Source organism: Octopus bimaculoides, chromosome 20 (genome assembly GCF_046866305.1).
Source record: "Octopus bimaculoides isolate indiv1 chromosome 20, ASM4686630v1, whole genome shotgun sequence".
In the NCBI taxonomy this organism is placed as follows: Eukaryota; Metazoa; Mollusca; class Cephalopoda; order Octopoda; family Octopodidae; genus Octopus; species Octopus bimaculoides.
The window spans coordinates 14,772,660-14,787,565 of record NC_142947.1 but is presented as its reverse complement, the minus strand read 5'-3'; the positions used below and the strand labels follow the sequence as shown (position 1 = coordinate 14,787,565).

The 14,906-nt window shown below is 37.5% G+C and overlaps 1 protein-coding gene across 2 annotated transcripts in view; it reads left to right on the top strand.

The window, feature by feature from the left end:
- Positions 1-527: 527 nt before the first annotated feature.
- LOC106872147 (uncharacterized) overlaps positions 528-14,906 on the top strand; it is a 45,764-nt gene continuing 31,385 nt past the window's right edge. Inside the window, exon 1 of one of the 2 annotated variants that reach the window (XM_089338056.1) lies at positions 528-2,581. In XM_089338056.1, the coding sequence (XP_089194182.1) occupies positions 2,001-2,581 (581 nt within the window). In that variant the 5' untranslated portion in view covers positions 528-2,000. The remainder of the gene's footprint in view (positions 2,582-14,906) is intronic. The other variant, XR_016237506.1, reaches the window with a different exon arrangement.

Sequence of the window (14,906 nt, the reverse complement as noted above, 5' to 3'; positions counted from 1 at the left end):
GCAACCAAATTGGCCGCCTCCTTCGTTAAACACGACAAACCTTTGACTACAGCAAAAACACGTATTTCAAGTGGACACTCAATGTAGTTCCGCTCCTCCTACGCTCCACCACGCTATCTTTTGTGTCTTACTTGTTTCAGTCTTTAGATTTCGGCCATGCTGGAGCACTATTTTGAAGTTGAAGGGTTTAGTCGAACAAATCGACGCCAGTACTTGTTCCTTTTTCTTTTCTTTTCTCTTCTTTTTTTTTATTGTTTTTTGCTGTCTCGTACTTATTCTATCAGTCTCTTTTCCAGTGACATAAACAGACCAACACCAGTTGTCAAACAGTGGTAGGGACAAACACAAGCATAAAGACCGCGTGCACGCATACGCACACATACATACATACATACATACATACATACATACATACATACATACATACGTATGATTTACTACATATGTGGGAAATTCTGTCTGTGGGTGTGTTTGTGGAGTTGTTAGCTAACTCCTCCTACATCATTTTATCCATTTTGATGAAACTTGACATGTGAGTAGAACTCATGTCTGGAAACCTCATGGCATACTCAGGTTGTCGAAAAAAATCGATAATAGGGCCCCTGGAAGGGATCCTTATATATATCTAATATATTTTATTTTAAAAACCAAGAGAAATAATCCATTGGCCATTGGAAGGGATCCTTATATGTAGCCAAGGGAAATAACCCATTCATTTTCCTAAATTATTTGGTAAAAATGAAATTGAGTATGCTTATTTCTTAGTATTTGAACTGGTAGAGCTATTTTCGCAATTTATCCAGTACAACCCTTAAACAAATGAATAGTATTTTCCTAAACAATAGATCAACTTATTTCGGTTATTGACTTATTCACGAATATACCAACACATTGTATGTATGTATGTATGTATGTATGTATGTGTTTGAGTGTGCCTGTATGTGTATGCATGTGTGTACGTGAGAGAAACAGAGTGCAAGTTTCAATATTAAAAATTTCGTTTTTAATCGGTTTCTCTTTAACATCAGGTGAACTCGTACACATACGCCGACACAGGTACAAACACATACAACACTCCCATGGAGCCTGTACGTGAGAACTCGTATTGCTAGAAATAACGGCCAAATCTCTCTTAGCTCACAACCTTGTGGTCTTACATAATGGGACTTTAGATAATGCAGTCCCACATAACCCTTAAATAGACGGGATGGTGGTAATTCTAATGTCTTTGATCGTGTCTGCTTAGTTAATGCTGACCAAGGGTTATGTAACAACAAACGCACGCACACTCCTTCCTCCCTGCCCGACACACACTCCTCTTCATATCTTTTTCTGTCAGTCTGGTGTCTGTCAGTTCTTCCTCTCTCTCAAATATACACAAACTACTCTTTAAGTTTGTCTACCGCACTCCTATTCTTCTACATTTCCCCCCTCTTCTTCATTACTCTGTCGTTCTCTCTCTTTCTGTTTATCTGTCAATCTCTCTCTCGTACTCACCATTACACAGTCATTCCCTTCCTTTTCTCTATCTGCCTGCTGTTCTGTCTCTGCTCTGCTCTGCTCACGTTGAAATCATTATTATTAGATCTAAATGAAAGACCCCTTTATACATATATATATATGTAATTCTTAAAGATTCATTATCGCGGCAGAGGAAAGAGAGAAAGAAAAAAAAAAGGCAAGCAGTTGGGTTACTATTTTCTGCTTGTTGGCATTTAGCATTCCGACGGCACCTGACGTCAGATGTAAATAAGGAATAGTAAGTTCAGTGATAAAATGGCTCCCCACCATTCTACAGCTGGTATTGCTTGTCATTTACTTCAGACTGCACCCAAAAGTTGGCTGGAAATTAGATAATATTCTTGACCGCTAGTATTTATTATACAAGGCTGATGCGAACGAAAGATACATATAGGAATAAAAAAAAAATACAACTCGAAAACAAAACAAAAAAATCGAAAACTAACAAACTGAAAACTGTTGATATTAAATGATAAAAAATGAAGAATCTATATTCTATAGTTGGGGTGGATGAAAACGCAACAGCCGAAGAAATTAAAAAATCGTATAAAAAACTGGCCAAGAAATTACATCCAGATAAAAACAAAAGCGAAGATGCCGAAGAAAAGTTTAAAGAACTTTCCAAAGCTTACGAAGTTCTAAAGAATAAAGAGAGCCGGCAAGATTATGATTTCCAGCGAAAGTACTGTCAGAAAGGAGACGAAAGTAAGCGGTTTCAAACGAAGACTACATACGACCCTCGTTCGAGAACAAGGACTTTTAGGTTCTACGATTCACCGGATCAGGATAAGAGCTATGAAAATAAAACCAACGACAACAATTTCAGTGATCAGTACCGACGCAAAGAAAGAAATGGTGGGGCAAAACAGAAGAAGAGTTATTACTTCAACAAGAGATCGAATTCGGATTCTTCTAGCTCGTCATCTTCGTTTCGGTCTTCTACTGAAAAGAGTACTCCTCGTTCTACAAATCACATGAACGGACATAGAGAGAACTATGAAGAGCCTTTCGAGTATTTCAATCGAACTTCTGCAACACAAAACGAACGGACACGAACAAGGTGAGTTAAACTTGTGTAATGAAAAATTATTTTGTTTGCATGCATGCTCCCACAACCACTTCCACCTCGAGCACGCGCGCGCGCGCGCGCGTGTGCGTGTGTGTGTGTGTGTGTGTGTGTGTGTTTTCGTTATGGATTTTCCACTGGACAGAAGACCTTATGTTGTTGTTGACAGAGCCTCTGAGTAGAATATAGAATTTCTTTCGCCTCACCTCCTTCCCTGTTTTAATATAGACAAACCGGAGATCCCAGGAAATTTCCCGTGCAGTGTCTCCTCTGCACACTTTTCTCAAGCGCCCTTTGCAACGTTGAGATTAAAAGCACCGCATGACTGTATATTTTTTTTTAAAGAAAGGAACAAAAATATTTAGTATAAAAATTTTGATAAATCAAGAGATAAACTTCGTGTTTCACTTACTTATTACAGCTAATGAAATAAAGCAGTATAAATAGCCCCGTAATGGCAAAGTGTCAGAGTAGAATACCTTGTTGTATTCTCTTACGGTCTTTACCTTCTCAGTTCATATCTTACCGGGACCATTCTATCTATTTTCCATCCTATCTGTATCCATTATATGTAAATATAAAGCAGTGAATCCGCAGAATCGTTTGCACGCCGAACAAAATACTTAGCGGCATTTTCCCTGAAATAATGTAGTAAATATTAACTATGCTCATTATAAATTTAGGATGCACAAACTTTTTGTCACAGGGATGGAAAATGCACGACATAAAATGTTTGTACACATTGACTTTTATAAGTAAGTGGGAAGTTTTATAAGTAAGAGGGAACTATGATACCAAGTAGATATTTTCCCGATTAATATAAAACAATTATAAAGCGGAGAGCTGGCAGAACCGTTAGCACGCCGGGAAAATGCTTTGTAGTATTTTGTCCGTCTTTATGTTCTGAGCTCAGATTCCGCAGAGGTCGACGTTGCCTTTTATCCTTTGGGGGTCGATAAAATAAAGACCAGTTGAACACCAGTTGTAATCGACTTACCCCTATCTCCGAAACTGCTGGCCTTGTGCCAAAATTTGAAATCAATCTAGAACAGCGAGTGCCGTTCTGAGCGGCAAACACCATCGTGGTCATTATCGCGGGGCGCGGTTGAGCACTCTATTTGTTCTGGGATCATCCCCGCCCTTTCTATCTTCCGCTGCTTTAACCCTCCCCCACCATTTTCTTTCTTTTTTTTCCCTCCTTTTATTTCTTTTCCCTTCTTATCTCCTTTCCTGCTTCTTAGTATTTTAAATCTTCTAATAAAATAAACTTTTATATATGACAACTATACAACTGCTAAAACTTAGCCTTGTGCCTGTGTTAGATATTAGTACGGGTACTACTAAAGCAGTGTCATTGATGGAAGGCTGTCGAACTAAATGAATTGCAGTATTAAAGTGACATTATTTACGCCTTGTGTAGAAGTTCCGCCAGTGGTTGACATTTTTCTTTATAATCTGTTCGGGTTTGATGAAATAAAGTCAGAAAGCAAATAGTGCGGTTGCCATAAACGACTACACCTTATGCTTATGAAGCAGTGACTTTGTGCCAAATTTAGAAATCGTTTATATTATCAGTACAGTAAAAGTGGTAGACAGCTGTTTTGCTGTATTTAGTTTCATTCCGACAAAATTCTGAGTTCGAATTCTGCTGGAGTTGATTAGCCAAGCACTTTCTTCGGGTAGGGTGGAGAGAAGTGATTAAAAACAAAAAGAGTTCCCAGCATGTAAATGTAAGTCAATATAATTGACTATATAAGTTAATTATCTACTCATTTGTGGCACTGAGCCAAGGTCAGAAATAACATGTAATTAGTCTTATTATCACTAAGGTAGCGAGCTAGCAGAATCGTTAGCACGCTGGGCGAAATGCTTAGCGGCATTTCGCCCGTCTTTACGTTCTGAGTTCAAATTCTGCCGAGGTTGACTTTGCCTCTCATCCTTTCGGGGTCAATAAAATAAGAATCAGTTAAACACTGGGTCCATGTAATCAACTAGTCCCCCCCTCCCAAATTTCAGGCCTTGTGCCTTCAGTAGAAAGGATTATTATTATTATCATCATCATCATCATCATTATTATTATTATTATTATTATTATTATTAAGGTGGATAGGTGGCAGAATCGTTAGTATGCCGTTCTGAGTTCAAATTCTGCCGAGGTCGACTTTGCCTTTCATCCTTTCGGGGTCGATGAATTAAGTACCAGTGAAACATTGGGGGAGAGGATCAATCTAATCGACTAGACCCCCTCCCACAAAATTTCAGGCCTTGTGCCTTTAGTTAGTAGAAAGCATTATTATTATTATTATTATTATTATTATTATTATTAAAATGGTGAGCTAGCAGGATCGTTAGCACGATGGGGGAAATGCTTAGCGGTATTTCGCCTGTCTTTACGTTCTGAGTTCAAATTCCGCAGAGGTTGATTTTGCCTTTCATTCCTTCGGGGTCGATAAATTTGTTCTAGTCAAGTATTGGGGAGGTTGATGTGATTAACTTGCCCCCATCCCTCAAAAAACTATCGACCCTGTGACAAAATTTGAAACCATTATTATTAAGGCGGCGAGTTGGCAGAACCTTTACCATTCCGGACAAAGTAAGTACATAGCGGCATTTCGTCCGTCTCTCATTCAAATTCCACCCGGTCAGCTCTGCCTTTCATCCTTTTGGAGTCGATAAAATAAGTACCAGTGAAGTACTGGTGTAGATGTAATCGACTTCCTCCCCCTCTCAAAAATTTCTGGCCCTGTGCCAAAATTTAAAACCATTATTATTAAGGCAGCGAGTTGGCAGATTAGTTGGCACGCCGGACAAAATGCCCAGTGGCATTTCTTCCAACTCTTTACGCTCTGATTTTAAATGCTGCTGCGGTCGATTTTGCCTTTCATTCATTTGGAATCGATAAAATAAATACCAGTTGAGCACTGTTATCAATGTAATCGACTTATCCCCTTCCACGAAATACTGGCTTTGGGCCAAAATCTGAAACCATTATTATGAAGCGTGGTGGATTGGTGAAACCGTTAAAGTGTTTCACAAAATGCCTTGAATTATTTATTCTGGTTCTTAATATTCAGTGTTCAAATCCTACCAGTGCCAAATTTTCCATTCATTTTTTTTTTTGAGAACGATACACAATGTATCAGTCAAGTACATGGATCCCTATAAAAAATTTCTAGCTGCGTGTTTATTTTAGAAGCATTCATTCTCCTCATCAAGGAGGATGATTGTGTCTGGCAAAATGCCTTGGTCATTCATTGCCTTGTAACTCTCCAGGACCATAAATCTAACCTTCAGCCATGTCAGTTCTCTAAGTATTCTCTGTACAAATTCCTCGCTTTTCGGATCAAGGAGGGTGTCTCTATGTGGCTTGAAAGAGCAATTAATTCTGCCTCAAAGCACACGCTGCCGCCACGAACAAAACGACGTTTAATCATAGGTTTCGTCGATCAAAGCTTCCTGTGACGCAACAGCAACTTTTGGTTTTATACTAGAGCTGGCAAAGACAGTGAACTGGCAGAACCGTTAGCGCATCAGACAAACGCTTACCAGTATTTCTTCCGGCTCTTTACGTTCTGAGTTCAAATGCCGCCGAGATCAATATTTGGTATTTTGACTGGCTAGAAATAGATCCCAAATCTCCCTTGGGATATGTACCTTTTGTCTTGTTTCAGTCATTGGATTGCGGCCATGCTTGGGCATCGTCTTGAAACACTTCATGCTCAAGCGATTTAGTCGAACAAATCTATTCAAATACTTAGTTTTTTAAAGTCTGGTATCTTGTGCCGAACTGTTAGATTACGGGGACATAAACAAACCAACAACGGCTGTCAGGCGGTGGGGGTGGGGGTGGGGTTGCAAACAAAAACACACACACACACACACACACACACACACACACACACACACACACATGAAGGGTTTTCACACAGTTTCTGTTTACTCACAAAGCATTGGTCGATCCGGGGTTATAGCTAAAGACACTTGCTAAAGATGCCATTCAGTAGGATTGAACCCAAAACGAGCTTCTTAACCACAAAGGGTCGATCAAATAAGTATCAGTTGAGCAATTGGGGTCGACATACAACTAGGATCTCCCACCAAATTTCAGTCCATGTTCCATTCAAAATGGCGACGGGGCGCTAGAAGCAATAAGACGCTGGTGTAAACAAATACTGCTTCACTTCACATTTGTGTTTAGTTTCGTCCCTACAGATTTGTGGTATTGCGCTAATTCGAGAAACCCTGTTTATTACGAACAATACATCGTTGTTCTACTTCCAACAACCCCATGAATGTACTTCTATAAACACTTCTGCATTCCATCTTGTGATGATCATTTTTAGATGAGCAAACGATGACTACCGACATTTCACCTGCCGCGGAGAAACGAATGAAACATCTTGAGAATCACGTCACTGTAAATATTTGTCAGCAGTCTGCACCCTTGTTTAATCCGAAGCTTTTCTTTATTGTTTTTAGCACTGTTACCTGCTGTGTGTGTGTGTTTGTGTGTGTATGCATGTATGTATGTGCTTGACTGTGTACGTATAGGTATGTATTCATATACATATGCACATGTATGTATATGTAAGTGTGCATCCATGTAATTATATATATATATATATATATATATGTGTGTGTGTGTGTGTGTGTGTGTGTGTGTGTGTGTGTGTACGTATACGTGTATATATGCATATATGCATGCATATATATATATATATATATATATATATATATATATAGAGAGAGAGAGAGAGAGAGAGAGAGAGAGAGAGAGAGAGAGAGATGCAGATATATGTATGTTATGTATTTCTATATATATGTATATATGTAGTATATATATGCATATGTATATATGTAGCATAAAGTTGAAAAAGTGTGATATACTGACATTCTCGACAATTTTTAAAAATCGAGATATTTCTAAACCGCTATGCTCAGCTTTTATAACCACATTAACAGCATGCCTCTTCATTTCTTGAGTAAGCTGAGGGTCTGCCGTTATTATTTTCTGAAACAAAGATTATACAGAGTTAGCAAAAAATGCAGCAATGACCCCAAAAAGGTATGTCCTCAAATACCTTACGTACCCTGCATATATATATATATATATATATAATACAAAGAATATATATACATGTATACACACATATATGTACATACTTACATCTACATGTGTATATATATGCATATCAGGGTACAGGACGTTAGAACAATGAACTACAGACAACGGAACGAACACATAGGAAAACGGAAAGCCACTTGGAATATTCCTTCATCAGCTGTCTCTATTCTAACTAGACGTTTCGATATATATATATATATATATATATATATATATATATATATATATATATATATATGTATACATACATACATACATACATACATACATACATACATACATATATCATCCTTGTCGATTCGTCACTCAACATGAACCGAACAAAAATATATAGGGTTCTGTAACTGCTACCAACAATCTAATGTAAACATCTTATTCGTTGCCGTCAATACATTAGACAACTAATAAATATCATATTTATAGTACTGGAATATATTCATAAAATATGAACTGAAACTATAGACTATATTACGAGACTAGGGCTGGACCCAGTTGTTGAATTCTACTTTACAACGTAACTTTTGAATAAGACATAGATTGATTAAGGGTTTTTTTTTCTTTCAGTGTAGTACGTACCTTATGAGCAGGAAAATATAATATTTGTAAATTGTTATCTATAGGCAGGAGAAGATAGTGTGTTATTTTCATTAGTAAGGTACTTAGCACTGAAATGCTTAATGGAGCTTGCAAAATTTTTCTAATAAAAAACTGTTATGATATCAATGATTCATTGGGATTTGAAGATAAACTATATTTCGGTAACCATTGAAAATATTTTCGTACGTTTAAACCAAAAATTGGCTTATGCCACACAATGTTTTTGGGCTTATTTTTGTGTTCTGTAATATTAGAACGGATTGTGTATTATACTTCATCTGTAAAGGCGCTATTGCGAAAAGCCTCATTATAATGATATGCACTAATGAACGAAGCCTTATCTTAAGATAATCGCAATATACTTTTACTTACGCTAGGGATTATATTTCTTGCAATGTTGAATGGTTCATTGGATTCTTTTTTTTATCGATATAAGTAATCTTTCCCCGCTTTATAGCAACTTCGTAAACTTGTGTTCCTTAACTTGTTGCACTAAATAAATTTATAAGGTATCACCTGAAGCTATCTAATTCATGAACATTCATAGCGCGAGAGACTAAAGGCAGCCGAGTGGACTGGAGCAACGTGAACTTAAATGTTTTGCTCAAGAAAATAACACGTGGCTCGATCTAGGAATCGAAACCACGATCTGATGAACGATAAAGATTTGAGAAAGGATCTGGTTATGCAAAGATAAAATTAAATAATATCAAACCGGATAGATGTAATGCCGTTAACCCATTCTGTTATTGATATAAAATTGTTCTTTAGCGGCAGAAGAATTACGTTCTTATTCTAAGTGTTATTGAATCTAGGATTTGCTTACTAACTTCGCTAGTTCGATTTTAGCGGTGTCGACTAATACGTATTTAGAGGTAGCAGAACAATTAACTTTTGATGTGCTTGAAACTTAATGCTCTTCCCTGTTATTTATATTGAGGGTAATAGCGACTTCTTTAGCTTCAAGGTTTGTGGAGCCTATGATATTAGTGCCAAATTTCTTGTTATTTTTTGTCAGTAATATTTTTAGATAATTGTCTGTTATATGTGGTTCTACCCATGCCATAAAAATTGTTGTCTTACACAAAGGATACATGGATTCTTCGATTCATTTCGTAATGATGTTTAAATTCTTGATAAAGAGCCTTTTCTGTATGTGTGTGTGTGTGTGTGTGTGTGAGGGGAGAGCGAGAGGGAGAGAAAGAGAAAGAGAGGGAGGGAATATCACGCCTGCATACGTACGCAATGTCCCTGTCTCTCCCTCTTTTCCTCCGTCACACTTCTATAAACAAATGTTACGTATGCAAGTTTGTGTAACTTCACTAACTTCGACACTGATTGAGAGCTATGTGTTTTGATCGTCTTCGTAACCTTAACCTCCTCTTGACTGCATTAATAGCGTCGATGATATTTTAACATGATGCAAACGCACTTTCTCTCATAGGACCTTCTACTTCTTATCTTTCAAACGTGTTAGGTATTTGGTTACACGCTACCACTTCGCAGCTCATTCTCTCTTCATCTGTTCATTCTACTAATTCGTAGACGTGAAAAATCTTTTGTAGTTGGAGTAAGAGACGATTCTCCTGCTGGTGGTTGTCTGCATGATCGATATCGTATTACACAATAGGTATCACACGCGCTACATGAATGCTTTTACACCAGACACCGAATTCACGTGCAGACAAGGGTGCCTTTACCTAGTCGCGCCATATGGCAAAAATAAACACCCAAATCTCATTCAAATAGCTATCACTTTTAAAAAGGAAGAACATGTTGGATAATGTGGCCTTTCCTGCATGATCCCTGAAAATGAGATGAGTTGGTCGTAGCTAGAATGCCTTTGATCAAAGGCCCAACCCGATGAGGGTTGCCATGAGTTTAGACGACAATAACGACGACAACAACGACAAGAATAACAAAAACTAAATTCATTGATAAATCTGTTGAAAACTCATATTTGTACCTAATAGGCGCAGTCACGGTTTGCAAGTACAGGCGTGAGAAGCTCGCTTTAGAACCGCATGGTTTCAAGTTCAGTGCCTCTGCGCGGCATCTTGGGCTAGTGCATTCTGCCATAGTCCCTGGTCGACCAATACCTTGTCAGTAAATTTGGTTGTCGGAAACTGTCTGGAAGCCCGGTATGTGTGTGTGTGTGTGTGTGTGTGTGTGTGTATGTGTGTATGTGTGTGTGTGTGTGTGTGTGTGTGTGTGTTTTGAGTATTTGTACATCCTATCACTTGACAATCGTTGTTGATTTGTTTATGTCCCTGTAACTTGGTAATTCTGCAGAAGACCATAGAATAACCACCAGACTTAAAATAAGTTCTGGTGTCGATTTGTTCAACTATAGTCCTTCAAAGCATGGCTCCAACATGGCTGCAGTCCAATGAGTGAAACAAGTAATGGAGAGAAAATGCTGAAGCCTTCGTCTTGCGGTGAGTTGAACATGAGCAATCCAATCCGGTCCAACTTGAATGAAAAAGTGGATGGGTACTGGATATTTAGAAAAGTGTTTGATTAAACTAAAGTATTTAAACCAGATACAATACTTATATTTTAAACTTATTTAAAAAAATGTTTGTCGGGGGTTAAGATAAAAGAAAGGAAGGACATTGTGTTATCAGTAAGCAGAAATATGATTAATATACCATGGTATAAAGAACCCTCGTGTATAAGGAACTCCCTAATTTTGGGGGCTTAAAATTTGGAAAAAAGGTTTTGTAAAGGATTATAATACTATCCATGTATAAGAAACTCCCAAATTTTTTAACCTAATTTTTGACAAAAAAGGGTTCCTTATACAGGTTAAAATACGGTGATTTCGTTATGTAAAAATTTCCAAACAAAAATAAAAATCAACAATAATTTTCCGTATTTCTTCCTCCCTCTCTCTCTCTCTCTCTCTCTCTCTTTCTCTCTCTCTCTCTCTCTCTTTCTCTCTCTCTTTCTCTCTCTCTCCCTCCGCAACCAACTAGCTGTCTTGTTCCCCCCTCTTTTTACCTCTCTCTCCTCATCCTAAAACATAATAATTTTTTTAATATATACATTCTAACTACCCTACACAATTTATCATAACTTACCACTGTTTTCACACTCGATAATTTTAGTAATAGCATCAAGAACACGAATATTGTTTTGCTATCCAGATTTGCCGGAATGATTTCAGATAAGATAATAATGTTTTTATTCGGAATACAAAGCATAGACAACAAATAGGATAAACAATCTTGATTTCTCATTCAGATTAGAACATCATGCTAATTAGAAGGAAATTTAGTGGGAAATATTCTCATATATACAACATATGTATGTATGTAAATATATATATGCATATAACTATATGTATATGTATATAAATATATATGTGTGTGTATATATATGTGTGTGTGTGTGTGTGTGTGTGTATATATATATATATATATATATATATATATATATATATATATAAGCATGTGCATATGTATGCATGTAGCTATGTATATATGGATGTATCTATGTACACACACACACATAAATAGAGAGATAGATAGTGTATATGTATGTATGCCTATATATCTATAAGTAAGCTTATACATATATATATGTGTGTGTGTGTGTGTGTGCATTTATGTATATACGTGTTGTTTGTATGTGTATATGTGTGTGTGTATATATATATATATATATATATATATATACGTATATATATATATATATATATACATATATATATATATATATATATATATATATATATATATATATATATATATAAATATATATATATATATGCTTATATGTATTTATATCTGTGCGTGTATATATATGTGTGTGGGGGCGGTGTATGCTTACGTATGTACATATATGGCACAATTTAGCTCCTAAAGTGTATCAAGCATTTAAGTTGCTGTGGTATGTCCTTACACCACTATGCCAGTTGAATTCGTATCAGAGCCAAAAAGCAAGTTTATGAAGGTCACGGGAGAGAGAGAGAGAGAGAGGTGTGTTATTTGGCCAAATTCGCCCATCAATGTTAGACAGCATACGATAATAGTGTGGCTGCACTTTGTGCGTAACATCGTTGCATCCGACCTATTATTCCAGACTGTTCTCAAGTTTCACTTTAAAATTCTGTAATATAAGGTTGTAAGGTTAAAACGATTCAGACGGGGTGCAGCTATTATCTGCCAAAATGCAAGGCGCAAACAATTAACACTCACCTTTTACAGACACACACACACACACTCATTCACATTCACAAATACACTTTATAATACGCCTATGTGAATTATGCGTGCGTATATATATATATATATATATATATATATATATATATATATATATATATGTATGTATGTATGAATTTATGTGTGTATGTACGCATGTATGTATGAATATGTGTATGTATGTATCTATATGTGTGTGCGTCTGTGTGTGTGTGTGTGTGTGTGTGTGTGTGTGTGTGTGTGCATGCATGTGTGTATATTTTTAAGTGTACACATAGCAAAACAACCATCTGTATTCCATTTGCTTTTTACCTGAACACTGACAAAGATGTGACACACTTAGTATGCCCTCCCTTTTATTTCTATTTGCCTCTCTCTCTCTCTCTCTCTCTCTCTCTCTCTCTCTCTCCACACACATACTCATACACACACATTATTCGACCATTCTCTTTTTGTTTGTGCGTTTACATGCATGTATGCGTGTAAGCGCACGTATATATGTATGTGTATTGTATGCGTGTGTGCCATTGAATATGTTATTGGGTATACAGTCTGATCTTGAAAGTTAACCGGGTCACGCCAATAAAACTAGTTTGCTAGTCTCGGCTATTTCTGGCAAAATACAAGAGAATATTTCTCACTCAGGACAGATTAGAGAAGGTGTCAGCCTAAGAATTACAAAGGATCCGTCACTATTACAAATAACCCTCTCTACTATAGGCACAAAGCCTGAAATTCCTGGGGAGGGGACTCGTCGATTACATCGACCCCTGTACTTGACTGGTCGACCCCGGCGGAATGTAAAGACGGGTGAAATGCCGCTAAGCATTTCGACCGGCATACTAACGATTCTGCCATCTCGCCACGTTAAATATTACAAATAATAGCTATAACAATTGTTTATAAGTGGACGGATTAGCGAATTACATTGACCCTAACGCTCAATTAGTACTTAGTCTACTGGCCTCAAAAAACTGAAAAGTACAGTCAACTGCGGCAGAGTTTGAACTCAGAACATAAGGGGTGTGTAGCTTGTGGTTTCAATTCCTGGACTGAGCAATGTGTTGTGTTCTGTAGCAAAACACTTCGTTTCACGTTGCTCCAATCCACTCAACTGGCAAAAATGAGTAATCCAGCGACGGACTGGTGTCCCAACAAGGAAGTGACTACATACGGCACAGAATCTGGGAAACCGGTCTTAAGAGTCTATGGCTCAGGAAGGACCTTTGATCCCTTGATCCTGACTGTGGTGTAGCTAGAATGTGTACGATCTGGGATAGTCTTTGCGTTCACAGCTCCCTTCTTCCCTGGGACCCCAAGCCTATACAGGCTTACACAGCAGACCCAAAAGTATCACTCCTGATAAAAGCATCGTCCGGCTCTACTGTCCCTCCTCGCTCCACCTCCTACGCTACTCTCCCCTGAAAACTATCGGCTCAAGGATGCTACCCCCCTCTCTCTCCCTCTCTCTCTTCTAAGCAAATAAAAGAAAAGCGGTTGGCATAGTTGTGTATAATAGCAATGAGCTGTCTGATATACATATCAATGAAAACAACCTACGTTTAGTGAATGTTGTGATATTTGATGACACCAACATATTTTCATGTATATTATTCGGGAACCCGACTCTGCTATCCACATCACTGTACACACAATTTCATAACAAATACTTCTTTTTGTCCCGCGCTACTTTACCTCCGTATTCTTTGCTTTATATTTTCTTCTTTCGTCTTTATTCTTCTCCCATTGGCTTCTTTTATTCATATTCTATATTCTTTCTTTTCTCTTTTCCTTCTTCTGCTTCTTTATTTCTATTTTCTTCTCCATGGGGCAATCTATTCTGTTACCACTTGACCTAACCCTGCCAAAGTTTCTAACCAGAACCAAAACTGTACTGGGGACATGTTAATTTTTCTAGTTGATTTCTACTTTGTTAGGAAGCCTTTATCTCGAACCGGACTCACTTTGTTTGGGGTGGTGATATTGCTTTAATATATAGCACTAACCTCAAGGTATAATGGTGTCTTACAACAATGAAAGAGCCTCTTCATGGTCGGTCAACCTGCTCATGAAAGAAAGCTAATCTCTCTGCAATCACCTTTAAAAGGTGGGGAACACTCTGGAAGCTTTATAACCCCTAGACTAGCATTTCTCATCCTTTTAACATCGTAACCCGTTTTGGTTAGTCAATAATCTTCTGTGGTACTTATTTTAATAATTGAATTCTCAAAGAGCAAACACAAAATTTCTGGGAACGGAAACGAAAACAGGCATGTCTGTGTGGTATGAAGCTTGTTTCCCAATGTCACATGGTTCCGGGCTTAATCCCACTGCGTGGAACCTTGGGCATGTGCCTTCTTCTGTAGCCTCGGACCGAGCAAAGTTTTGT